Source organism: Morone saxatilis, unplaced genomic scaffold (assembly GCF_004916995.1).
Source record: "Morone saxatilis isolate NCDOM2014 unplaced genomic scaffold, NCSU_SB_2.0 Contig18, whole genome shotgun sequence".
NCBI classification, from domain to species: domain Eukaryota; kingdom Metazoa; phylum Chordata; class Actinopteri; family Moronidae; genus Morone; species Morone saxatilis.
In genome coordinates this window covers 22,106,192-22,133,713 of record NW_023339740.1, presented here as the reverse complement: position 1 = coordinate 22,133,713, position 27,522 = coordinate 22,106,192, and the positions used below count along the sequence as shown (strand labels likewise).

The 27,522-nt window shown below is 40.3% G+C and overlaps 1 protein-coding gene across 9 annotated transcripts in view; it reads right to left on the bottom strand.

Moving 5' to 3' along the window:
• nav1b (neuron navigator 1b) overlaps positions 1-27,522 on the bottom strand; it is a 53,971-nt gene that overhangs the window by 16,511 nt on the left and 9,938 nt on the right. For all 9 annotated transcript variants that reach the window (XM_035661217.1, XM_035661218.1, XM_035661219.1 and 6 more), the window contains 9 exons: positions 23,038-23,140; positions 21,316-21,672; positions 6,540-6,690; positions 4,897-5,197; positions 2,852-3,611; positions 1,870-2,286; positions 1,036-1,077; positions 779-939; positions 83-256 (listed from right to left, as the gene is read on the bottom strand). In XM_035661217.1, coding sequence (XP_035517110.1) covers positions 83-256; positions 779-939; positions 1,036-1,077; positions 1,870-2,286; positions 2,852-3,611; positions 4,897-5,197; positions 6,540-6,690; positions 21,316-21,672; positions 23,038-23,140 — 2,466 coding nt within the window. The remainder of the gene's footprint in view (positions 1-82; positions 257-778; positions 940-1,035; positions 1,078-1,869; positions 2,287-2,851; positions 3,612-4,896; positions 5,198-6,539; positions 6,691-21,315; positions 21,673-23,037; positions 23,141-27,522) is intronic.

Here is a 27,522-nt window from a genome sequence, read left to right as displayed (position 1 = left end):
GTTGTAAGAGCGGACAGCTTTGTTTAATTTGAGGCCGTGTCGGGCGACTCCCCTGCAGGGAGGCCTGGCTGAACAGGCTCACCATCATCCCCTGGTTCACGGAAAGACCCACACCGCATCATGCTTTTTGGCCGGTCAGCCAGGGACATACTGCTGCCCAGGGGGGAGGATCCATAGAGATCGCAGGCGGATTCACTGGGGGGGCCAATGCTGTTGGAGCGCGATATCCTCGGGGTTCCACTAGAAATTGGGGCAACTATCATACAACAGAGATTGACAAAGACAGTGAGTGCCACAGATAAAACTGAAGGAGGCAGTGCTGTAGAGAAACACATACACACACACATGCATACAGTACACCTAGGTATCGCACCCTTATTCTGATGACTCAGTGAAAGGCAACACTGCGGTTCCACAATAGTCAAAGATATAAATATAGCCTGACTTGACCCCCTAATGCCTCCATCTCAGGCATATTTTAGACTTAAACTCAAGTCTAAATGAGTGTAGATATGGGATAGTAATCTGATACCACAATAATTTGCCATCGCTTCATCATTCAGCCATGACTGGATCTATCATTGACGACTTGTGTCAACATTTCTTAACTGTAAAAAAGGAGCTGGACTTTCCTCTCGGTGTGAACTTCATATCCCTGTCTTCAATAATAATCAACGGTAAGATGGATGGCTTATCAAAGATCTCAAGCCTCATTACTTTCAAAGCTCAGACAGAGTGTTTTTAGAACTTGGCAGCCAAATGGAGCGAGCCAACTCACCCACGTTGGTGAGAAGAACCTTGCCGGAGGAGGGGTGGAGAGGGCGGGTGGGCGAAGGCAGCTGAGGGGGGCTATCGCTCTCTGTCATGCTGGCTATGGTGTGGGAGTGGCGCCTTCCCGGTTTGCTTCCTTCACTCTCTGACAGGCTTGAGCCATAGCGCCTGAGAAAAGAGGGGTCAGTGTAAACTTCAAACAATGAAGACACATCACAGTGTGAGATGTCAATGGATGGTTGGATAATAACTGTTTTGACGTACTCTAAGCCTTTCTTCGGTAAGGTATTTCTGTCTGTTTGCAAGCTGCAAGGAAGAGAATAAAAACATTATTAATAGAGAATAAACAGTCATTGTGAATAATTCTTACGTAAGACATACACAAACAATATCTTAAGTTTTGTTAAAGGAGCTGTATAACACCTGGGTAAGACATCTCATGGGTTTATCTTCTAATCCTTTTTGTTCATCTAGCCCATATGACGCTTTTTATACACACAGCGTGGGATTGCCTAAAAGTACATTCCTTTGGCAGGAAATAATCTCCACCTTGACAAAAAGAAATCTTCTGATGGATCCAGCCCTCCGTCTTTTAAATGATACCTCAGAGTTTTCGTTCCCAGAAAAGGCACATAAAATATGCCCGTATGTCTGCTGCCAATAAACTTATAGCCCAATGTTGGAAGACTTCACACTGAAACAGTTTGTAACAAATGATGTTTCACACGCTATCAGCTGCTGGAATAAATGCAGTTAGTTCTACCAGCATTGGTTCATAGGAAGATGTAAAAGTGGCAGTGAGAGGATCTGTACTGAAATATTGAATTTTACTACTGTAAAGTAGTAGCTACTGTAGCTCAAACTGCTGAAAAAGTTCATGCTGATTCTGATAGAAAGGTGTCAGAAAACCACAGACTGGTCAGTGTGCCCAGGTGTGGTCATAATGCTATGGCTGGCTCCAAAAGTTATTCATTCATAATAATTTTCTTTTTTTAGAGACAACATAGACGGCGGACGAAGGAAATTATGGAATCACATTTTGTCACAAATACAAATTTTGACATAAAGGACATTGATACTTCTTGAGATGACACTTACCTATCTGTGAGGTTGAGGGATGTCCTGCTCCCACCTCCCCAGGTTCCTGCACCCCTCTCTTCCTTGTCATGCATCTCAGTTTTGATAAACCTCGCACTGGAAGGCACGCTCATCTGGAGGGGCAGGGACTCCATGCTGCGGTGCATGCCAGTCAGCTTGGGGTAGAGCAGCGGCGATCCGCTCAGACTCAGACTGTCACTGGTGTAGGAGCCGGGGGAATTGATGTGGAGCACAGGCGCTGGGCTGGGGGTGAGGCGGGTGGAGGTGTGGGAACCAGCCAAGTCCTGCAGCTTGGAATATGGGGGGACCTTGGGGGGGAGGTCCTGGATGGTCACGCAGGAGTCAAGACTGTTGGAGTTGACCTTATCCAGGTGAGCCAAGCTGGGTGGACGACCCAGAGACTTAGTGTTCAGCATCCTAGGGATCAGGCATAAAAAAGATGTTAAAATATACAAACTAGGGGGAAGCCCTGAGACATGACGCATGCATGAGCATGGTGTGTATACAGTTCAGTTCAGGATTTTTAACTTACCTCTAGCAGTATATAGCCAGGCAGATTGTTGCAGTTGTATTTGCCAAAGTTTTCTGCCTCTAAATTTCAACAGCAATATAAATCCAAAGAAACAAATGTCCCCATTACTCTCCATTTATTTGGTAGAAAGTTGCATTAAAAACTGTTTATAGTAAGCTCTGTGGATTTTTTACACAATAACTGGGACACTGTTTGTAGGAAGATATATTGCTGTTGAATTTTTTAAGATGTCATTTTTCAATTGTGTACTTTTATTGTATTGTGGTGGTGTACTGGGGGGAAGAAACCCTGAGCATATACAACCAGTTACTGTACCTGCATGTCTAGATACCACTAGAGAATAGAAAAGGAGGGAAATAAACACTTATAGAAACCACAAGTCAATCAGTCTACTCTAGAGAGATTTTCTTTTCTTTTTTTTTTGTAATTTAAAATATAGAAATAAAACACCTTGGTGTGGTGGGTGATGACAGTTCAGGGTATTTGCTGCTGCTGGTCCGTCTCAGACCATGCAGTTTCACAGTAGACTCTCCTGTGGACTGACTCTCCTCTCCTTTCAGAGAACCACAGTCTATGTCAGCACCCACAGCTTTGGCTTTGGCTCTCTCCTTCTCCTTCTCTCGGTCCGTCTGGTTCACTGGGCCTGTGCTCGTGCGATTAGCCATTTTACTGCTGCAGCTACTAGGCTCTTTAACCCTAGGGCTTGTGGAGGCCATGGGCATGGGCTTCAAACTCAACAGACTTGGGTCAATGGTACCGCTGACAGGCCGAGGTGCGGGGCGACCGATCACACTGAGTGTGCTCGATTTGGCCGGTCGAGGCAGGCTGCGATACTGAATGCTGTTTCGCGCATTTGGCCCCAGGAAGCTCTGCTCACTGCTGGCATCAAAACTGTTCTTCCGACCCGAGGGTGGTCCTCCTCCCACAGGCTTCACAGGGATGCCAGATGACTTGGGGGTTTTCCCCACAGTAGCAGAGCCACTGGAGATGGTGGCGCCCCCTGCTGTCATAACAGTGGCTGTACCGGTGGCTGTTGGTGGTTTCTTGTAGCCGAAGGAGGCTCCGGCAGTGGGTTTAACTAAACCTGACGGGGGCTTGCGGTGCTCTCCATGATGATGATGATCCCTGCCAGCATCTGAACGAGACCGCTGTAGACCAGCAGCTTTGATGGACATCTTGGATTTATCCAGTGGCCTCTCGCTTTTAGGTGCTACATAAGGAAAGACATTGTATAGGTGAATAACAAAATTATAGCAATTTTAATAACATTTGCATGTATTTAAATGATGATAAGGATCGGCAAGAATGCTGCTGCTCTGTTTGGCCTGCTGCCACCATGTCCCTGACAAGAATAAGCTACCTCGGACAGACTGGAAGTTTTGATGGGCAGTAAACTTGGGCTAAGAAAAATGATAGCAACCCCACCTAAATGACTGAAACTTAAATGGAAAATAAAAAAAAATATTCTCCCTAGATACCTTCACATAAAAGTAAATGTACACATCATTCCTGCCATTACAGCTGAGAGAAAATATAAGCAAGAAACATCTGTATTTACTTAGAGAGCTTTTATGTGCCCATGATGTCAACTGTGACTCACCAACTGACTCAAAATGGTCTAACTCAAAATTTAACTTTTTTTTAACCATATCATAAAACATATCCAAGTGACATAATCAATACCAACTGATTTGTATAGATGATTAAGGTAAAGCACAGAGCACGCAAACATTGGAGATTGAAGGATCTATTAAAAGATAAGGAAAAGGGTCAAATTGGATTTTTCACTTGGAGTTTAGACTAAAGGTAAAGCTATCTTTACAGTATATTCATAAAATTAAATAAAACACATCTGACCTCTTAAGTCATTCTGTAAACCTTAAAAATGCATTTGCCAAGAGATTTTTTCCCCCTGCAAAACTGAAGCCAGAATACATACAATCAGATCTAATTTTAATCACTTAAGTTTAAAGATGAGGAAATTAAAATGTAAGGCCAAGAAATGTTGGTATGGGAACTCAATTTTAACCTATTATTTAATCACGGCATGTTTTGCTGAGGATTAAATAAATTTAGTCGCTGCAGATGGCAGACACTGTGTCTCTCCAGACATGTAAAGTAACAGGCTTTTCTCTGAGATAATAACAGAAACATGGCTCTGGCCTTTAAGCTGAGATTTTGAGATGTTTTTTTTTTTTCCCAACAAGCTGGATTTCATGGTGCATATTTTTCATCAGTATCCTGCACTGTGCTACAAATCAAAACCTGGCTTACGATAAGGGGTACACTTCTGTATTCATCTTGACACCAAGCAGATATCCGCCCTGGCTGCTCTACAAACAGGCTCTGTTTTACATTTGGATCCAGCATACAAAGAGAAAATGGATGACATGGATTTCGTAGTTAAAACAAGTTAACAACGGCAGTGCTACACCACAAAAATCCTGTGGGGGAGGAATAACAGAGAAAAGGTCAGGCTGAGAAAAAGTTCTCACCTGCAACTTTCAACGTGCTCTGAGAGGTATGGGTGATGGGGGAGGTCACGCCTATAGGAGGATTACGACCCTTCTTGAAACTTCCTGGATGACCCAAACTTTGAGGCTTCTTCAGTTCTCCTTTACACCCTGAATCTTCACTGAGGCTTGGAGGCTTCTTTCTCCATTTGCTTGGGGGCTCTGTCTTGAGACTCCCCGTCTCATAGCTGCAACTATTGAGCTTGTGGCTGGCTTTGCCATCCTCGCTGTACCAAGAAAGTCCACTTTCCACCAGGGAGCGCTTCTCCGCATCAGTGCGGAGCTGCAGAGAAGGGAGGGAAGAGGCACACTGTGGGTAAGCATCTGATCAGTCACAGTCTGTTATCTATGGACTGCTCTCTGTAATCTTTGTTTCATCTCAGCTGCATTCCAGTGGGAAGGAGGGAGAGATAGACTGATATGCCCCGAGCGGATTCAAGAAAACCACAGAGGAAGACAAAGGAAGGAAAACAAAAAAAGTTTATGAACGCTTTCAGAGATAAATCCACACATTAAAGAATAAGAAAATGTAAGAAAAGAAGAGCTTGAGCCTTTTACATTGTTGTAATGAACGACAAAGAAAAAAAGTCAGCTACAGTGTAATAGAAAAAATATCATGTGGCGCATTGAGGAGGTGGCACAGAGGACAAAATTGGGCATGCTGCTTCTTGGCACCCTTTTAATGTGATATAAAGCGACAGATGGCTCATTGAGTAGCACTAATGTTCAGTTCTTCCAACTGAGCATTCTGTGAATAAGCTGAAAAATAAAATGTTTACCTGTGGACAAACTACCACTTATCCAAAGTGAATACAAAACAAATTAGATCAAATTTGAAGATCCCCTCCAGATATGTTTAAGAAGTATGAATATATACCACTTTGGATACTAATCTGGCTGATACAGTCTTTATGCAAAAAGTTAATTTACTTTGTTCAAATTTCTATCTACTCCTACTCCCTTATTGAAAAATTCAGAATATATGAATATGTAAATATTGTTCATTTAAAAAATGCAACTACTAAACACAAGATGTCTCCAATTCAGAAGTCCATTCTCAGTGCATGTGCCCTGGAGGTTTCGCATTACATACAGTATTGGACAACGATTGGTTTCCAAACTAGGCTGTGCTTGTGATGCTACAAAATCATACTGAAACTTTCCACCTTCAGCAGATGAACCTGAAACAGACCTGTACAGTCTGCACATACAGTGCAGTCCATCATTCTGCAGAGTGAAGCCCAAACAAGTGAAGTAACAGTAAGTAAAACACATTTTTGGTTGAAGAGGGGCTTTAAGGCTCAGTCGAACTTCCGGAAGTTTACAAAACAGTCCAATAAATCTTTACTGTGGCAGTTCTCTGTGACGTATCATGTTTCTCTTTAGTTTCATTCTGATGACAGAGGTGAGGTCTGTGGTGTCTTTTTGTGGCTTTGTCAAAACAAGGGACTCACATTTAACGCACAATTCAAAATAAATCACAGAGTGAAGCATTGACAATGCTTTAAGTATAGGCCTTCCTTGCAAGCTTTAACACTGCTTTTACAAAACAAAACAAACAAAAAAACAGGATAAAAGAAAGCCAAATGTTGTCACAGGCTGTTGGGTACAGTATTTCAGCTCACCATAACAGAAGAGTTGCGTCTGGATCCCAGGGGTGTGCTCGGGAGGGAGTTAAGGGAGGAGCTGGCATTGAACTCCTCTGAACTGAGGTTCTCTGAGCCCTCGCCATCACCGTCGCTCAGCCCACTGCTGATGGAGCTGCTCTCGTCCCAACTGAAACAAAAAAGGATGACCATTCAGAAAAAGTGTGCCGTTGTCAAGTAAATGGCAACCATATGAAGGTAGAAATCTGTGTTTGAAGGGGGAGAAAAGGCTGGCAGCAACAGCGATATGTCCATCTGTCTGCTGTAAGCTGTCTCTGGAGGTGGCCACATGCTCAAACAAGCAGGTAATCCCAACATGGCTGCATCTGTTTTGATTCAACGAATACATCAGAGCTACAGGCCATATGTTGACCAAAGCTTCAAAAGTGGATCTGTCAGTTTTAATCAAATAATTTAAATACAATATGTTTACTTAAAAATTGCCTATATCATAATATACTTAAAAAAATATCTTCTGGTATTTGTGTATCTTGTATAACTTAATACACAAGACAAGATTTACTGGTATGGCCCAACATAGCAGGATTATGGTGCCAGAGGCTGTAATTTACTAATTTTGATGAATACAGAATCTGCAACTATATATTAACAATCTTAACAATAATTAAATCAATCACCATGACAGCAACGCTAGCAGTTTTTAAACAGGGGCCAACACACTGCAAACTGTAGCTTCAAGGTAAACTTTACAGGATATGCTGATAAGTCACGCTGTATAAAAAGTATGGCGACTGACAGCGCAGGGTTTAGAAAGCGGTTTGGTATGCTCTGAAGAAGCAGGATGAAGAGAAATCAGAGTGACAGGCTTCTAAACCTTCCCTGACCTTTCCCTCCACCCTACAATGAAATCCTGTGTCGCCCTGAAACAGATTCTGCCCGACTGGCCCCTCGTGCGATGAGGACAGGGACAGGCTAAGCATCAAGGTCTCTGGATGCATTCATATTTGAATACATTTAAAATGCAGATGACTGTGTGGAGTTCAACAAGAGGTGCAGCCTCTAAGTCAACCGAAACACCACAGGAGGATGAAACAATTCAGAGTCTAAGGGGAGTTTAAAATTGAAGAGTAAAACATTTTTATGGGCTTTAGAAAAGCAATAATGCCTTGTTGAATTTAAAAATTATATCTCCAGAGAGCTAAATGCGAGTCCAACTCAGATTTGTATAATTATGTTCCCCATCATTACTACTGGCAACCACAGGTGGTAATCAAATTTATGTTGGCACACAAGAATGTGGCACAGTGGAAAAGGTAAATTAATAAGACCCTTTAAAACTGAGTCACTGCTTGAGCTGAATCAGTTCTTTTCCCTTTCTTTTGCTTTCCCCACTGAGCTGAAAATGCTCTTTGTGGGTCTGCAGCCTGCAATTAGCAGAGGCATGGAACATGGAATTGCATAGAAAAATACAGGGAGACAAAAATGGCCCATACACATTCAGAATTGGATTTAATCACATGGCTGTAGTTGAGTTGTAGTTGCAGTTGTAAAACAGAGAAGAAGCTTACTCTGACACTTTGCACTGGTTTTGAGCATTCTGATGCATAGAAGCAACATTTTAGTGAAGTGATTTGTGGCCATAGAACAGATACATGAACATGAGTGGTCTGACATGAGCAGGGAAAACCCTGACGATTAATGTTTGATTTGAGAATTTTAAAATATTTTCACATACCACCAATAAGGAGTATAATTTTGATTTACATCAAGCCCAGATGTTCGTGGTATGTTTGAACAATACCACCTCTGTCAGGGGCGACAGAGGGGCTGTGAATAACCCCACAGGGATGTCAGTTTAAGAAGAGGCAGGAGGGCCTGTGGGCTGTTGATATTACAAGCCAAACTGTCTGCTCTCAGAGGTGAAATCCAGACAGGGAGAGGGTGGGAGTACACCAGCAAAGTGCATACTTCATACATAGGGTGGCAATTAACTTTTTGTTTTCTGTGGCACAACTCCAACCTCTCTGATTTGTGTGTCGTGCTATTATTTTTTGAGTTGGGTTGCTGTGAAAATGTTTGGATTTAGGAAGATTGAGGGATGATTGGTGCTGTGGAGCAAGGGCGGGGACGTTACAATCACTGTCCAGACTTGGACCTGGATCTAACAGCATCACTAAAAACACACAGGTAGACACAGTGTAGCACACTGCAAAGATCAAATGAACAACAACAAAAAAGGCACACATGGCATTTTACAGAGGAAAAAGGTGAGATTTGACATTAAGTGTTATATACAAGCCCTACCCTATAGGACTTATAAAACCATATGAAACAGCACACAGTAAGACGAATACATCTTGCAGCTCACTTCTGGCACTGTCTATTTTCTGCATAAAGGATAGCAAAGACGACAAGGCTCCTGGGGTGCATGCCTATGGCTGAGTGAGTGGTGAAGACATCCTCTATTATGCAGATAGCTGTGGTAGCAGCACCGCAGTGTCCTCCAAGAATAAAATGCGTTTCCACAGATGTTATAATTCCTGGTGCCAAATCAGTGTCAACATACATTCTTGCACGTTTTTCTTGCAGCATTTTCAGCATAATGCAAACGTTTGCTCTTCAACAGTAGAAGCTCAAATGGGATAAAGAAATATCACTTTTATGGTTAAAGTATTTGTGTATGAATTAATCATTTAATTAAAAAAAAAAAGATAGTGGAACAAGCTGAATTGATCCTATACTCAAGAGTAACTAATACTGTTACTGTACTGTACCCTTAGACAAAAGCCAGGTTAGGTTAATAATGGTCTATTTAGAGCAAACGAATAAATAGCCTACACATCTGTCCTAATAGGAGAAACAACTGTAGCATCTCAACAAAACGTACAACTTTAAAAATGTCGGGAAAAAAAGTGGTTCATTGTGTGTGAGAGAAAAGCCGTAATGAAATATCATTACCTTGGAGTAAAAAGTAAAGTCCTTCTGGCTCTCGGCGCCGACTGCAGAGGAGGCACTTTCCCGATTAAAACACGACCGCTCATTTGTGACCGTTTATCGGTGAGCACAACTTCCCTGAATTATCTGTGTGCTCAGATTCAAATTCATATCCTCCGCAAAGCAAAAGACCCCCCCTCCCTTTTTTTTTCTCTTTTTTTCTTTCTTCTTCCTCCCATTCAGCGAGCAGAGAGAAGCAGTGTGCCGCTGGACAGGCAACACCCCCCTCTCATAAAAAAAAGGAAAGAGAAGCAGGGATGACGAGCCCAGAGAGACCCCGATGCTCCTGTAGATGACCAGCTGCCGTCGGGTTGAGTGGTAACCATGGTAACCTCCATTACTCGGATGTAGTGTAACGCGTTACACAAGTGATCTGATTTACTCTTAAGTACATGAATGAATTAGTTTATTTACTTTTATAGAACCGTTTTCTTATCAAATATCTCTATTTGCTCAAATCAGCCTGGCAATAAAGAATGTCTTGTCTGACCAAAACTGGGATGAGGGTTAGCTGGCCAATGGGTTTATAGTTAGATATTAATTTAATGCATTTTAAAATTGACAGATATTAACCAAGACCAGAGGGGAGATAGCTCATTAAAGGGGCACCTGCACCAATTTAATTTGAGGATATGTATTCTGTGGCTCTCTTTGAAAAAAAAACAAACAAACAAACAAAGAAAACTGATTACTTCATCAGGTTTAACTCACAATTTAGGAGAAAGCCTGCTTTCCAAACTGAAGGTGTGGAGTAATGAAGCAGGTATAGGAAGCAGGGAGGGTCTAAGGAAAGATGCTATTGAGTTAAATAAAAGGTCCAGTGTAGAAAATTTAGGAGGATCTATGTAGAAATGGAATATAATATTCATAGGTATGTTTTCATTAGTGTATAATAACATGAATGTAGGAATCGTTATGTGTTTGTTACCTTAGAATGGGCGTGTTGCCTTCCATGCATGCTGCCATGTTTTCTATAGGGGCTTTTTCCCCTTGAGTTTCACTGGCCATTGTTGTCTCTCCTTCACACTTGAAGGGGGAGAGTGAAGCGAGTTGCAACTACACTGCTAGATGCCACTAAATCCTACACACTGCACCTTTAAGGGAGATTGTAGGATCCAGTATTTGTGGAACTTGACCCATAGGGAGTCAGGATAGACAGTATGTAACTCCCTCTGCTGCTTCAATGTTTGATATTCTCTTCATAATCTATCTCTGGGGAGTACCCCACACAATGTAAGAGAAGATGCACCATATTTATTTTTGGAAATGCGTATTACATATTGCAAGCTAGTGAATCATATTTGATGATTTTATAGTGTAGTAATTATGGAGCCAATTAGCTTATCTGTCAGAGGGCCTACAAGAGGGGGAACAGTGCGAGGGTGACGTTAGTGAGATGCGCTCCTGTATGACTTTGCCACGCTAGATAAAGAAGCTTATTATTAGAAAGATATTAAAAAGTACCATATGAAATTTATTTTTATTTTTATTAGTATTACCAATTTACATGGCAGTATTGCAATGGGAAGCCTGTGTTGCTTAGTGTCTGCTGGCAAACCTTTCCAGTTTAGCAATAAGCATATTAACGAAGTCTTGCTAAGATAAAATGGTTGATGATTAAATTGTGCTTATTACCTTTCGCAAAAAGAGGTTATGTTTTTGGTGCTGTTTGTTTCTTTGTCTGTCAGCAGGATTATGGAAACATTGGCCTGATTTTCAGGAGAGTTGGTGGAAGGGTGTAGCATGGGCCAAGAAAGAACCCATTACATTTTGGAGCAGATCTGAATCACGGGGCAGATGCACAAAAATGCAATATAGAACAAAACACCTTGGCGGAGGTCTGCGGTCTCCAAGTGCCCTTCTAATTGTTTGTATGAAACACTTCAGAGCCACTAATATTCACAGTCTCCAGTGTAAACAGTGTTAGGTTAATCCCAAACTGCACAAATGCTGTGAAAGTTTAGCAATTTAAATCAGTCTTAGTGATTTCTCAATCTCAATCTCAATCTTAAAAGTGAGTTTGAGTCATTGTCGGGGTTTTAAACTGATAATTTTAAAAACCCAAGCAAATAAACCTTTACAGAGACTTTTACATTAAAGAGACTATGACCATGATGAACGTCCCTAAAAATAAAAACGTGTTCCATCTTCATTCATTACCTTCTGGGGCCTAGCTGGAAAAACCCAGCCCAAGGTAAGGCCTGAATCACTGCCAGTGCAACCACAAAGCCACAGATGACACGAGGACCTCCAGTGAGGCATGAGAAGCCTTGGAAAACCTCCCTCCCCCTCTCATTAGTAGTGGAACACTCTCACTGGGATGATCTCACCAGATCTCAGCTCTGTAAACTACTCCAGGAGGTAAAGGCTCTGTGGGCCGAGGACGTCCCACACCCTGTCCACATCTTATAAGCCAAATCAGTTTACTCTGCTGCAAGTTCTATTTTGGTTCAAAATACTAGACCAAATCATTTCATCTCGCAAGAAATACATTACAAAGTGGAAAAGACGCAGGAAACGACCAAAGCTAGTTAAGCAAAGTTAATATTTCAAAAATAAGAACTTATTGACCCTTATGATGTATTACAATTTTGAGGCTCTCTCTGTTTTTCCACATCAGGCCACATTTTGAAATATAAATACGGAGTCAGCTTAAATGGAATTTAAAATGACTGTGGTTTTACTTTTTGATTAAATTAAACAACTGTTTTGCTGTCAGAATGTGTATACCAGACATACAGGCATTCCTCACAATATCTTTAACAGAATGAGATGCTAGTTTGATAAAAGATTGTTGTGTCTGCCTCTACCTTGTGATATTGTCACTCTGATTATCATTTGAAAAGAAACTGTGCTTCTGTGCCTGTTGTTCTTTTTTGATTTTGCTCACAAAAATCATAAAACATGTTTGTTTGAATACCTTTTGGTTACTTTGTTGTCTAATAGCAAAACAAAACCTGGGATGCATATGTCTTTGCCTAGAATGATGAGTGATATAAATTGTTTACAGTTCAACAAAAAAAAAAGAGCTGCATTTCTTACATCTCCTGTTTATCTCAGTGAGGCAGGCCACAGAGCTAAACAAGCGGCCATCTAAAAAGCCTTAAAGTCATGTTTGTACTGTATAGTAACAGCTGTCCTGCACTGATAACCAAATGCCTTGTGTCAGAAACATCCTCTGCATGTTTGCTTAGGTGGAAGGTCATTGAGTGCTGCTGCCATCGCTGGGTTTGGGTTATTTACAGACTGTTGAAATAGAGATTCGACCCATCTGTGAGGCGTCATGGCACCATCAGGACCTTTACTTACTGAGGTTACCAGACAAGAAACCATTTCCAGGATCTGACCTTTTACTGTTGTGGCTTTTGATCTATTAGGGCTGTCTGCCTCTGGCGCAGCAAACTGTGCCACAATATGTGAGTCTAAAAATTTATTTTAAAATATATTAGAGGGAATAAAGGACAGGGACATGAAACCTCAATTTTTCTAAGGCATTTCTTGATTAAATATTTTGTGCAAATTGGCAGCTACTTGGTAGGAAATGAAATTACAGCTGAAACATGAATGGGACATCATAACTGTTTCCTACAATCAGCAACGAGCCAAGGTGAAAAAAAAATTTTAACTGACAAACGTATGATGCATGTCCAAAAGTATGTGGATATGCAAACATTGTTTTGTTTTTTTTCATTAAAAAACCATAGAACCATATAAAGAGTCTGCACTCTGGGAAGTATTTCCACAAGATCTTGGAATAATGCTGCAGGGATTTGCTCCCATTCATCCACAATAGCATTAGTGAAGTTGGGACACTGACGTTGGGTGATATAAGACCTGGCTCTTCCATACCTTGTCATTCCAGTTCATCCCAAAGATGTTGGATGAGATTGAGGTCAGGAATCTGTGCATGCCAGTAAAGTCTTCCACACCAAACTTGGAAAACCATTTCTTCATAGACCTTGCTTCGTGCAACACTGTCATGTTGAAAAAGTAAAACTGTCACCACGCACAATATAGTCTAAAAAGATTTCCTTAATTGGAACTAAGGGGCCTAACTATAAGCATGAAAAACAGCCCCATATGCTATAAAGCGCAATATGTGGAAAGGGGAGTCTGATTACTTAAAATCAATCAGAAAAACTGTATCCAAATACAAAACCTCAGTTAATCTTAAAGGGGATTATAAAATAATACAGTAAACCTAAACTGTGTTGCTGTCCTACAGTCTGTTTCTATGTGGTGTCATGACATTAGATTTCCAGCAGGAGGCACAATGAGTCAAAGCTGTGCCTCATAAGGCTACAGTTAAATGCACCATGCTCTGTAACTATATCAAACGAGGCACCACTTGGCATTTAGAAAAAAAAAAAGACTTCACTGTATTTTGAACCCTTTGATGCAGAGAAAGAGCAGACATTCCTTCACTCTGTGCATTCAGTTCAGTGGTACAATGTGGGAAATTACTTCAGAAAGACAGCATCACAGGAAAACAGTGTGCTCAGTGATTTATGCCTGTTTAAGTATCATTCATTCAAAAAAAAGGACTACAGATGAAAAAGCCAGCTGAGCTTTTGCTTCAGCACATCTCTGATCTTCCCGGTGCCTAATTTTGATCTGTATTGGGCTTGACCATAGCTAGGCAAATAGGACTGGGCTGCCTTCATCATAAAGCAGTGGTACATCAGTCTAGTAAATGGGTCTGAGATGCATCAGTGACTGCGTCTGGGACTGTAGCCGGCCGCCCTATCTCTGCAGAGCCCCAGAAAGTGTACTCTTCGTCTGATTATTGGACTGGAAAATGAATGTACAGTCTCCATCAACCTCAGACAGGAAACCCCCCCCCCACACACACAGATGTAGCCACAATACAGCTGATGCACACTTCATCCTGAGAGCCAGCAGACTCATGCGGTGCCACATTTACTGCCTGTCTGGAACACTGTTCTGGTATTATCAAGTTGTATTGTTCCATGATGTTGTGCTCTGTTTTTATCTCTAAGACAAATTCATATCAACTTGATTGATATGGCAATTAAATGCTGAACTTGAACTGACTCTGCTTGCTGTCTGAGTAATGCAGATTCAGTATCAATACAAAGTTGAAAAAGAGCCAAATCTCAAATAAAGCTAATCGGTACTTCATTAGCCATACTTAAAGCAGATAATCTGACATTTTTTTGCGCCAACTTCAAACAAACATAGTCATGAATGGGGAATGATGGATTAATAGGTACCACGTGACATTTATTTTTTTTAAATATAATACTGTGATATAGTACTGTAATCCAAAACAGTATCACATTTTCCAACTGGGGCTGAGTGTTGCGCACTGGTAGAATCCACACTGCACCCCCAGACGACCACACGCAGACGTGATATAGGGATGATTCATACTCCCCTGGGGTGCTGCTGTAATGGTCCATTATACACGTGGCTGAAGATGCCGGTGAAGGCTGGTTTGGTGTTGGGTGGGCCTTCGAGAGCCAGTATTTTACTGACCCTTGTTGGGGAATGAGAGCTCCATATTGACCCCAGATGTGTTAGAGCTAAAAGTAACACATTGCTAATGGTGGGTGCCTTTTATTGTTGCTCTTCCTTCAACCATTTTGAAATATATGCCAACATTTCAAATAGTTTAGTGTATGATGATTATGTGAGTGTGTGTGTGGAGTATTCAGAGGCAAGAAAACATCATCCCTTCTTACAGAGCCATAGCCCATGAAAAACTGACCCCAAGCAGTGACCTCACTAAACTGTAATCCCAGCAGCGCCTGCGGAGAACCAGTGCACCGAGGCCAAAGCCCAATTTTTTTGCAGATGGGTTTAAGTGGGTCAGAAAACGTGTGAGGCTTCAATAGTTAGGGAAGCATTCAGTGACTATAGAGAAGTCCAACCCGGGCAGGAAAGGGAAATTGAATGCAGACTGCCCGTGGCACAGATCCAGGATCAGATGACTGCAGCAATCCCTTTGTGCATTACAGAATGCGTTTGCCGACACACATAGTTTCCACGAGTGAGGCTGTAAAGTATTCCAATATTTGGATAAGTGTAAACACTAACTTTTATACTGTACATGCACCGCTGTGAACAGATCCACTCACTAGCATGGTCAAAGCTTGATTATGGTTACCATGGAAATGACATTGCCAGAGGAGCAAACTAAGCCAAGGGCTTATCTACAATATATAGGTAAAGATAGCAATGACGTGCATCCTGTACTTGTGAGGGGTAAAAATTTATTAGTTAGTATATATATTAGTATACTAGTATATATCGTCATTTTTGCTTTTGACATGCAAATTAATTAAACATGTTTGTTCTTTTGGGGTCAGTTATATAGTATTCCATATCAGATTTCTGGAAAAATGTATTGAGTGAAATCATTTTCCATAACCAGTGCCTCTGTTAGTCCTAGGAATACAATAGGATGCAAATGGCAATACAAACAATAGCTTTATAGGCAGACAGCTCTCCCCGACCAGGCCAATTACAAAACAATCTAATTAAGTGGTTAGCATGCTGTCCTCACACCAGTCTCTCTCTGTGTCTGTCAGTCCGTCTCTCATTTCCTCTGTCTGCGTTTCCCTCTCTCTCTTTCCATCCATCTTACACACAAACCAGCAGTCGATGCACATGCACATCCTCTGCACATACATCCATTCAGCAGCTTTCACACTGACACACAAGGCAGCCCATCAGTGGGTCAGTGGAAGACGGTTGCCATGGCAGCACATCCCGAGCCATGTTGCCGCATGATCAGAGGTGTGATGCTGCTGAAGCAGCCCCCTTTCTCTGATCTGCATTGCTGCCTGTGTGCCGCTATATAGAAACACAAAATGGTACAGTCCAGATCCCCAGATGTCCACATTACCTTGTAGAGTACAGAACAAGCAATTCTGTTTCACCTGCACTATGTCTTTTTCCACATTATGTAATCTATATGCATCAGCTACGATCAGACTGTCACTGTCTGTGTTCATGCGCGAGGCTATAAGAACAGCATTTGGTGCCATCATGAAATCTAATTTGTCAGATGAGTAACACATCTAATCTAATAAAATGAAATAAAAATCTAATTCATCTGTACTTTACTGTAAAAGAGAGTTGTGTCTCCAAAAATATACTAATCATATCTACTATATTCTATATCAAAAGAATTATATATCATATAACAGGCTAAAGGGTAAGATAAATGTATACCTCCCTGTTTTCTTCATTGAAATCCCTGTTGTCTACACTTCTTTTGCACAGTAAGAGATATGATGTATAATTAGTAGCTTGACAGCGATAATTCCCCATTAAACATTAAATCGTCTCTAATCAATATTTTGTCATTAACAATACATCAAATGACTATGTGTAATGTGAAAGGAGTCGCTCAAAGTGAGCAACTCAACCAACCTCTGTATTTCCCTTCAGCTCTACGGAGCCTTTTAGTGTCTGTTTTTGTTCAGCAGCTGTTTTCTTTTTTTTTTTTTTTTTTAAATCAAAAAAGCTTTAATTAACCCATTGTACACCACCTTCCAAATCTAGGTATAACTGTAGGTGTAACAGCAGCAGTAGATCTAAGCTTTGTTACAGCACAGACCATGAGTAGCACTGAAGCTATGACAAGAGGAATTAAGTCAACCAAAGAGTTTTATAAGTCCAGCGTTTCAGATTATGGGCCAAACCTAACTACCAACCACTTACAATTCATAAAAAGCTGACACGAGATGGATTCTGTTCAACAGGTATCAAATGTCTTCAGGTTTTAAGAGAGCGTGATGAAAGAAACAAAAACATGTTGTGGAACAAAAGTTAGCCCAAGGCGGGACTTCAGTTTCCTATGAGGCACCGCAGTCATCAGTAGCTCTTTATTGCAGCTAAGTGCCTTTCGCTGCTTCTCTCCTCAGTCAGGCCAAAGAGTTTGGAGCCAAACCAAATGCTGAAAGATATTTGACTTTTTTCTCATAAAGATCTTCCAATTTAAGGATTTCAAACTGTTAATCTGCCAAGATAATACGTAAATCTGTCAGATACAATTACCGTGTTCACGCAGATGGGCCTCCTATGAAATTCGCATGCTCTGTTACAAACATTAGGCTCGCATTCATCCCATCAACTAAATGACAATATGGAAAAAACAAGTAATTTTCCCGGTGAACATCTGTATTAGACATGAAACGCTAACCTGTGCGTACATATATTACAGCTGAGTGCCTGCAAAACATCAACCATAATTGGCTGAACACCACTAAAATGACACTGAATGCTGAATAGTCTGCAATAATTCATATACCAGATATGGAAAAAACAACCATACACCAACAATATAATGTGATTACTGCTCTACTCGTAAACCAATGTTTTAAATATGGCTTGCAATAGGATGATGTCATCTGAGTGATGGTTAATCTTTGCCAATATGGTGTGAAGAACGTGACCACAGGAAACAGTTATGATTCTCGACGTGGTCATGGCTAAATAAGAAGCCACCTCAACACTCCTGAGACATAAAACAGTCACTCAGTCAGTGAGGAAGTGGTACTCAATCTCATAAAATGTAGTGAAATAAGCGAAGACTCTTGTTACATTAAATGTAAGACAACATTTCAAGCAGACACAGTGTCTACTGAGGGCAAGATGGGAAATTACCTATAATTCTAATATTACACTGTACATAATTATGGCAATTTCAGTTGTAACTAAAAGTAAATAATTGTATTTCCACATCTGATTGTGAACAGCTTGAGGTTCTGTATTGGATGACCATAAAAATATCAACCACTGTACATAATGTAATCTATCAGATTTGTTCCTGGGCACAGTTCCCGGGGGGAATAGAAGCTGATTCCACTTATGAAATAATTTACACATAAACTGTTTTTAGACTTTTGGAAAGTTTTGTTTAAATCCCCCTATGTATCGTGTTCAGAGGTTTGAACCGAACTGTTGGCTCAGTCACTCAGTGGTTAGTCAGGTGAACCCGGGAACCTGTATTTTTTTCCCCACCAAGATTTGGCTAAGCCCACACCTGAGCTAGAACAAGAGCGAATATTGGGTATATGTTCATTTAGTTACCAAAAACGTAGTTTCATAAGTCGTAAAGATAATATCGTAGTGGTCGTAGTACTATTTATCACCCAATTTGTTTTTTGTCTGCCCCCTAGTGGCTAGTGGCCTAGGTTTGTATGGTAAATTGCGGGACGACATACAGTAATACTTGCAATAACAGTATCTGGTAACAGATGAATGTTCCCTGTTTCCAAAGAACCAACAGAAAGGATATAAATGATAAATAGAACAGGCTTCTTGAATATTTTTTTCTTTAACTGGGACAAACCAGATTATCATTAAGCTGTGTGTTGTAGAGAAGAGACTGTTCCTCTCTGATGGAAAGACGGAGCTCATGAGAGCTGAGATTTGGGATGTGGGATCAGATTATTGACGAGGCAGACACACAGAAGCAGTGATTACTGTCAGTGTGTACACATTTAGCCTTGGATAGCCAGTACTGTCTGGTGTGGGCTAATCAATACCCATTAGACATCAAGCAATGTGCTATAGTTCCATCCGTTAATAAACAACATGCATTGTGTCTGTGTATTATTTCAGTATATTTGTCTTTTTCCAGATTGTTTTAAGTATTATACATTGGTCTTTTACATTGGTCCATTATACAAGCATTATATATTGAAAACTGTGACAGTATTATTGAGCATGACAAGAAGCCTCACTCTAACATTTAGATATAGTTAATTATATTAGTGCTAATTTCAGATCAATGAAATGTATGAAACTGTAAAACTGGGGCTTTAGTGAAAGGGAACAGAAATTGCACCTCTCCATATAGTCGATTACCAGCTGGTTTCCATGGTTACGCAGGAGGAGCCTGATCTATTTTCAAGAGCTGGTAGCTAATGGCTCTCCATGAGCTGAACTGTGAATGTGTGACAAGGGGTATACAGTATAAATGCAAATGTATCACAGAATGTGCAAGAGGATACTGTAAGAAGAAAATTAGAGCATGTGCTGCTGCGCATGCTTCAAAAACTGGATTAGCTTGTTATCTACACCAAAGGTTGTCGGTGTATTTATGAGGCAGGATTAATTCTTGATATAGAGAACAGCAGCATTCCAGTATTCCTACAAGAGAGGATACTTTTCACTGAACCAGGGCAAACCAGCAAAGCATACAAATTAGGTTTTAGACGTGTAAGTATAAGCATACAACCTACTCAAGGTCAGTGAGAAAATAACACCCAGTATTTCCATATCTTAGTGCATTTTGGCAACCACAGCAGCCTATTATTACTCTGGTGATAACACGTTGCAAAATATATAGCATGTATGTATTCAAACACACCCATAATCCTCTTGGTGTAACTGGTAAAAATCTGTTAAATGGACTCGTTGTACCCATCAGGGTGTTTCACAGTCACCTTGAAAGCAGGTTTAGGGGAACTGTTAACATTGGTGGCCTAACACTAAGCATGATGAGGCATTTTTTTTTAAATGGTTACATAAAATGATAACGTCATTGGTGCCTGTTGAATTGCAAAGCAGAGGCGAGCCCCCACGCTCACCTCTCTCACAAATTTGAACCACCACAGTGGAGCTGATGCAGCTCTACTGTGGAGGGACAGGACAAAATACAGGGCAGATTTAAATGGATTTTGAGTGCATGGATGTGAGGAATATGACATAATCTCTGTTTAATCCTGACCTTATCAGGATTCTGCTGTCTGATCTGTTTCACCTCCCTTCTAACAAAATGTTAAACCTTTACACATGGAGTTAATTGTCGATTTTTATTTAATACAATGCTTCTTTAATTATCATTCTCATTAGCAATCTCATCATCGCCTCTGCCAAAATGTTACAAAACTTAAATTGACCCACTTCAATTTCACACCTTTTTTTTTCTTTGCTCTAATTTTTACTCATCTAAAATGTGTCATCTCTTTTCTTCTCCTTATTGCACTCTGTAGTAGGAACGTGACCTGGCTGGCAGGGCCTAGTGAGCGCTCCAGAGGCTGAGCTTAAATCCCACTGCATGTGCAACAGCGATAAAGCTGCTAAACCAAACTAGAGAACTGTCCTGGATTCTTTCTCTCCCTCTCTCTTGACTCTCACTGTCAGCTGTCAACTTGGGAGAAGTAATTGGATAAAGACACACAAAGGATGTGAGAGGAGGGAGGTGAAGAGGGAGAAAGTGAAGAAGAAGCAGGAGCCGCCTTCGTGTTAGAAAAAGTAAAGTACTGTCAAATGTGTGATCTAAACTGTTTGTTGCTTCTATATCTGTTGACATAATCTTTAGAAGCTGTACAGTTTACACCTGTCAGAGGTGAGGGAGCATTTACTGTGTGACTGAGAGGACACCTGAGTTTTCAAGTTCTGCCCTCAGTGAAAAACCACTCACAGCGTTCTCTCACAGTTGTGAGCCTCTGACAATGTCATGGGCAGTGAAAAAAAAAAGAGTATCTGCAGAGATGAAAGCTCTTTGATAGGCCTGCCAAGTACAACACATCAGATACCAACAAAAAGCAGAAATCCAGGATTATAGCATGAAAAGTGTTCTTCCCAAAAGTTTAAAGCACCACGGTTGAATGTTAAAATGCATAAAATCTACGTATCCTAATAAAATATTTAAATGCCGCAATGTCCAGCAGTTATGGTGTTTAGTGTGTTGACGACAACTCCTAACTGACCTTTTCAAAGTCAAAGGACATACCAGCATGCAGCCATCTGCAGTCACTGATTGGTTCATGTTGTCATGGTAACAGGATGTTCAAACCCTATCTTCAGATACTCTTACCCGTTTGCCAGGTTGTCGTCGTCATCGTCCGGCAGGCTCTTCCCTAGGTCAGTGTCACTCAAGTAACCAGACTTAAGATCGGATTCATCCACGTCCAACCCCTCGATGAGCTCAATGCGAGACGTGCTGCTGAGGCGGCTGGAGCAGCGAGCTGGCATTGTATGGGCCGTATATTGGGAGCCAGTCTTACTCCCCTGGTATCCTCCACCTGTAGAGGATGGGGCATCGCCCGCTTGAAGGCGAGGACTGGACTGGCCGTGGCGCCAGGAGAGAGGAGATGAGCGGTTGGATAGGCTGGATATGCTGCGAGCGTTGGTCTCATCGCTGTCATAGCCCACGTTACTGCTGTCCATACAGCTAGAGAGATACATGGGGGAAGGGTCACTGAGCATTATATTTACTCGAGGCATTTAGCTGACAGTCTTGTCCAGAAGACACACAAAATCAGTATATCAACAACAGTGCAAAGGATCTTTCTCTGTCAGATGTCCTTCAAAAGAAACACAGTTGCATTGAGACGCTTTTGACCTAGATACAGCAGTTGTGTCGTATCGTCTTCAGAGACTAAAGCTAGAAATATGGCCTCTCAGAACCCAAAGACAAAGAGATGGATGACCTGATATCTGTGTGTTAATATAGCATACAGTTTCTTCCTCTCTCTGTCTCTCTGAGCAATACAGGACTTTTTTTGCATCGCCCCAAAGTATGCTGTTCTGTATTCTATATATTCTGTATAAACTAGAATGTCTAAGTTTTCCCATTCACTCCGTTAAGTGGGTCAGGGTTAGAAGTGGTTCCTCCAAATGGCTGTGAGTGTCTTCTGTGTCTGACGATTACATAACTAGATGAACCAACTCACCCAAATAAATATTGCAATGGCTACGACCATGGGAGTATTTTTTATCCACTGTTGATGGATAATTCATAAATATAGAGGCTAACTGATGCCACCAGTGCTAAAACTGACAGAGTGAGAATATGAGTATATAGTAGCTTGTTTTAAAGAAATCTGATTGACAGATGATTGTCAGATAATATCTATCAAAATAACTACTGTTGAGAATTACAAGATGTCTTCCCAAGCATCCATTAACAAGGTCTGGCCAATGTCAAGTATAATCTCTCAAGATTTCACAAATACGACATGGATATGAAGACGGATTTAAATGAGGGATGACATATATATTTATATATATGTTATCCCTCATACATTACATATACATATATTGTTACTGATAACACCCACAATCATTTGTGTTGTTTGGCAATATACACAGGATATTTCATCCCAACTTTAATGTCCAAATGAAATAAAGTCCTGTCCTCCACCAGTGTCTTTGTTGCGGTTGTTGCAACAAATGAATGCCTGAGTCTTTTGTCTGTAAGAGCCAAAAAGAGAGATTCCTAGAATGAAGTCATGACCATAAAACAGAGGAGAGCTATTTAAGCAGGATGGAAGCCAGATGTGAACCAGGTGGCAACTCTCCAAGCGGCCACAGCACAACTGTTTACACATGATTGTGTTATGTATCGATCCAACAAGTTATCCGATGCTTGTTCACATGAGTTTCTTTTCAGTTTAAACCAAAGACAGAGTTTTTGGATTTCATGAACAAAACGTACACTGTCCTTGCTTTATACGTGATTTTATCCAGTGGCGTAGGTAGGAGACACCATTATAAAACAATATAAAATTCTAATATTCAGATACATTGCACTTACCTATGGCTAAGCTGCGAGCCCCGCAGACTCGACATCGTATCCTCCAAATTCTGGCGGAGGTCAAGGACATTCTGCACGGTCCGCTTCCTCTGGGATTCAGGGTCTGTGGGTCGGTCATGCAGAACAAAAGGTTATAAAACATTGAGAGCATCTAAATAAAACTCAGATACAAGCTGCTGTTTTATTGTGGTCCGTGCTTGTGTTTTAAGAGAATTCATGCATGCAAACATTTCTGCCTCTGCATGCACACGTTCTGGCTTCCATTATTTGTGTCTGGACTGATATGACAGGTGTCTTCCTTGTAAGCACACAACCAACGTATGTTCACATCATTAGGCAGACAAATTTCACTCCACGGGCTCCCTCACCATGGTAACCTCTGCTCTACCCCCCCTTCTGCACTGACATGATGCATCCTGAAAATGAAATACTGAAGGGTTTCCTGTAAATTAGACTGCCCACCAGGGGTATGTATTCTGAAATGCCACACCAGAATCTCTTTCAAGGTCTGAAGTTTTTTTCTTTCCCAAACTTCTGTTTTTTGTTTTATTGAGCATTATCTCAGAGTCATTCAGTTGAAGTTGTGAGCTGAACTGCAGCCAAAAGAATTTCACTGCAGGTCAGCTTATTTGGACAATGTACAGTGTGCAGTCAGTGGGTCACAACCATGTCAAATCAATATTACACTACAATTAGTAGTGTTGTTTTGTTAGCTGTAACAATTCAGAGAAACCTCTCTGTCTCAAAAACACAAGGAGATGGGGGTTTCCACTGCAGTGTGGAGGCAAAAACCCCTGGAGAAAAAGAAATTATCATTCAGTGCATTAACTGGAAAAGCTGGAGGAAAGGCGAAGATGTCAGGGGAACACACGTCAAATAATGTGCTGCTCTCATAAGGGGATGTTGAACTAATTCAGCAGTGTGTATAGAGGGTGTGAATTGTAACGATAGTATCACATGTAAACATTTACATACAATTGACACATTCAAAACACAACTATTAAAGTCTTTTTCTAACCCAGCACTGACAATACAGGCTGCAGTGAAACTGAAGGCTGGTTTATTATAGAACTTTTTAATACATGAGCTGGTTTCAAACCCAAATACATTGAATGTATGGGCTCAGTAAAAAAAAACAATACATATTTTTTTGGAAACCTCATAATATTATACAGGTGTGTATTGTGCATGTATTGACAAGCCCTGTAATGATTCATGAGTCTGTGTGAGCCAAACTAAATGAGATATTGAGTTATTCTTAAATATTATGTTGATATAAAATGTGTCTTGGCTCAGGAATAATCAATTTTTTTGAGTTGGAATTCCATAATGAAATTTGATTTACACTATAAAGTAATAACAGACGAGAAAAGTCTGCAAAGACCTAATAAAAAAAGAGTACAAATCTAATTATCAGTATCACTATACAATACACACTAGTTTACTATATAGTGAGCAGTATCTTTAAAATGTGATGTACTACATTATGGGATTGTTAACAGAAATTAATTAGACATGATATGGACTCAAATAAATGGTGGAGAGTGAATATGCTATACAATAATGCACTGTTATTGTTTATTATTATTGTTTTGGTTGTGGGTTCACACTCAAGCATGCAACAAAACCCAATGATACCATGCTGCTATCCATATGTAAGTCCTGTGTTTCTTTAAGCAATCCATCCTCCCAATTCCTTTAAAATGTGGACTTTGTCGCTCTTTATACTACTGCTGGTACTGCACCTTCATTTGTGTGTACTTTTCACGTCTAGGCGAGTAAAAATGTGACACTGATCCATCAACATACATTTCTAGGAGTGTATGAGAAGGGAAACATAGAATAATATCTACTCATTTCAAGGCTAACACAATAAAGTCCAACACTTATTTCCATTTTGGTCCTTAATGTAAAGAATAAAAAAGAGGAATACATATTTTAGTCACATCACATCTACAAACCCCACTAACTACATTGCAATTCTGGGATACTGCTAATTTACTTTGTGATGAATTCCTGGGAATATACTCAAACAGGAACCCTGGATGCAGAGCACACATGGGAACCACATCTGTTTTGAGTATACTGTATGCATTATGCACTGTGTTCTTCTGCAGTGACTGACAGTCATCTGGCACCCTGCATTGCAGTGATGTCTACAATACAGAGAAGGAAAACTCGGACAGAATACTGAAGCAGATGTGAATCGGGAAATACCTATGAATGATGCAACACAGGAACTACAGGGGCAGACCAAAGTATGGCCAAATTAATTCTAAAATACTGTTAGAAAGGCCCTCAATTATTAACCTTACAAACACTGCTAAATCAACACTAAAGGTCTTACATGTTCATTGAGACATTAGTAGTTATTAGTTCCACAAACAAACAAGATGATCAGTGAGACAGAACGTCTTTATTAGCATCTAAGGTTAATTTTATAGCCTGTTTCACAGGAAATCTGAGGTACTTGGGGAAAAAAAGAGAGGTTGCTTCATGGCACAAAACCAGAAGAGGTTGCTTTTCTAGACCAAATAGAGCTTTTCAGAGATTCTCACACTGGCATGCGATCCAGTGAGTGAATAACTATAAAGAAATAGACACAGTGATGTCAGAAAGAGTCAGAAGTAGGCGATCACTTATTGTTTTGACAAAGATAGATAATCTAGTCCTCAAATCATTTTTATTTTTTACGTCTTTTTAAAAATGTGCAAGAACGAGTTTTCATGTTTAAAAATGCTACCTTTACCTGTAATGTGCCTTTAAAAGTCAACATTTTGTGACCCTTGCATGCTTGCAGCACTTGACATAATGCCATCCGCGACCATTGCTTCACCCATAGAGCCATTCCACTGCTCAAGTATGATTCTACATAGCTGTAGGCCATTGGTACGTTTGAGATCTTGCATGACAGATCACATATAATTACAATGAAATGAGGTTTGCTCATCCCCTTGTTGTCTACAAGAGAATTTTTTTCAGGAGTACTGCTGTCTGCACTACACTAATCTGCTTTCTTCATGAATATATACATCTATCGTCCTAATGACCTAGAATCTGTCATAATTTGTCATTTTACATTCATCATTTTGAACACAATTTTAAGGAACTGATTTGAGGTTAGTCTCGTCTCATTTTTTACACAGCAGACCGTGCAAACTCAACTGCTCTACATGAAGAGGAAAAAGACCTAAAACAGAAGTTGCGAAATAGTTTCAGAAGATTAATAAACTAAAAAGTAAGGCATAGAAATTCAATTTGATCTAGATCAGGTTGAAGTGTTTTTATTTACTCGTGCATCTTTAGCATTGTCTTGTGACGAGGCAGTATGCGATGATCCCATACTGGATGACAGCCGCGGTACAGTACATAAACTTACATGGCGCGTTCAATAAATGAGCCCATTAACTAAGTTCATCATTCTTGATGTCATATTGGTAAACAAAGAGACCCTCTATGGTCAGAAATAAAAGCATCCTTTCAGCAACTTTATAATGAGATATGCTGCAGAAGCTGAGCACAGCATTAAGCATTAAGCAGGCTTTGAATGTACTGCAGACTATGAATAAAAAGATCTATTTACAGTAACAAGCATGTCCAGTGAACATGTGTGGTCCAGTAGTAGGACGTGAAATGAAAAAAGTTCCAGTCTAATACAAAAGAGTGTTCAGATAATGCTTCCATAAATGCAAAACATTAATATTACTGTAATTAAAGATATTTTTCTCTATCTTGCCAATCAGTTTAAGTCAATAATTAGTATTGCAGTAATTTCCTTTGCCCTTCTATCACCATGATCTGTTTTCATTTTGGTGGAACAAATGGGCACAAAGCCCTTGACTCATGTCAAGGACCTGCATGGGATTATCATCTTAAATGATCATAAATAATTCATTAAGATAATAAACTCTCTTTTTTAGAAATAATGACTTTCAATTGAATTTGGAAACATAATGGAGGTGAATACGTTACATTGAAAGGAAAAGACGTGTCAGCCCAAGGCATTCTGCTGCAGATTTTATGCAATTAGGTTAGTAAAGCAGACGTGGGTGTGGTGCTGGATTCTGCAGAGCTTTTAGAAATTTGGGTTGTGGGTTTACACTCAAGAATACAACAGAACACAAAGGTACCATGCTGCTATCCATATGTATCCTTGTTATTGTTTACAGTTCTTAGTAGACTTTAAGTGTGACTAACATGAGTGATAGATGTCCATATAGGCTAATGAGGCATGGATAGCAGATTAAATCACCACAGATGTGTTCATTAAGATGCAACAGAGAACATGCTCTCCTGATGATACTGCAGCAATGGAATAACAAATCATTGAATAATACATGAAATGATTGTGGCCTGGACTAGATTTGTTAATAATAGGATTTTAGGAACATTAATTAATGCATTAGTGCAATTAGTGTCAATGAGTGCGCAATGTGAGATAATATTCCTTTCTAATTTTTCTGTTCATCTGAAACCAAAATCTAA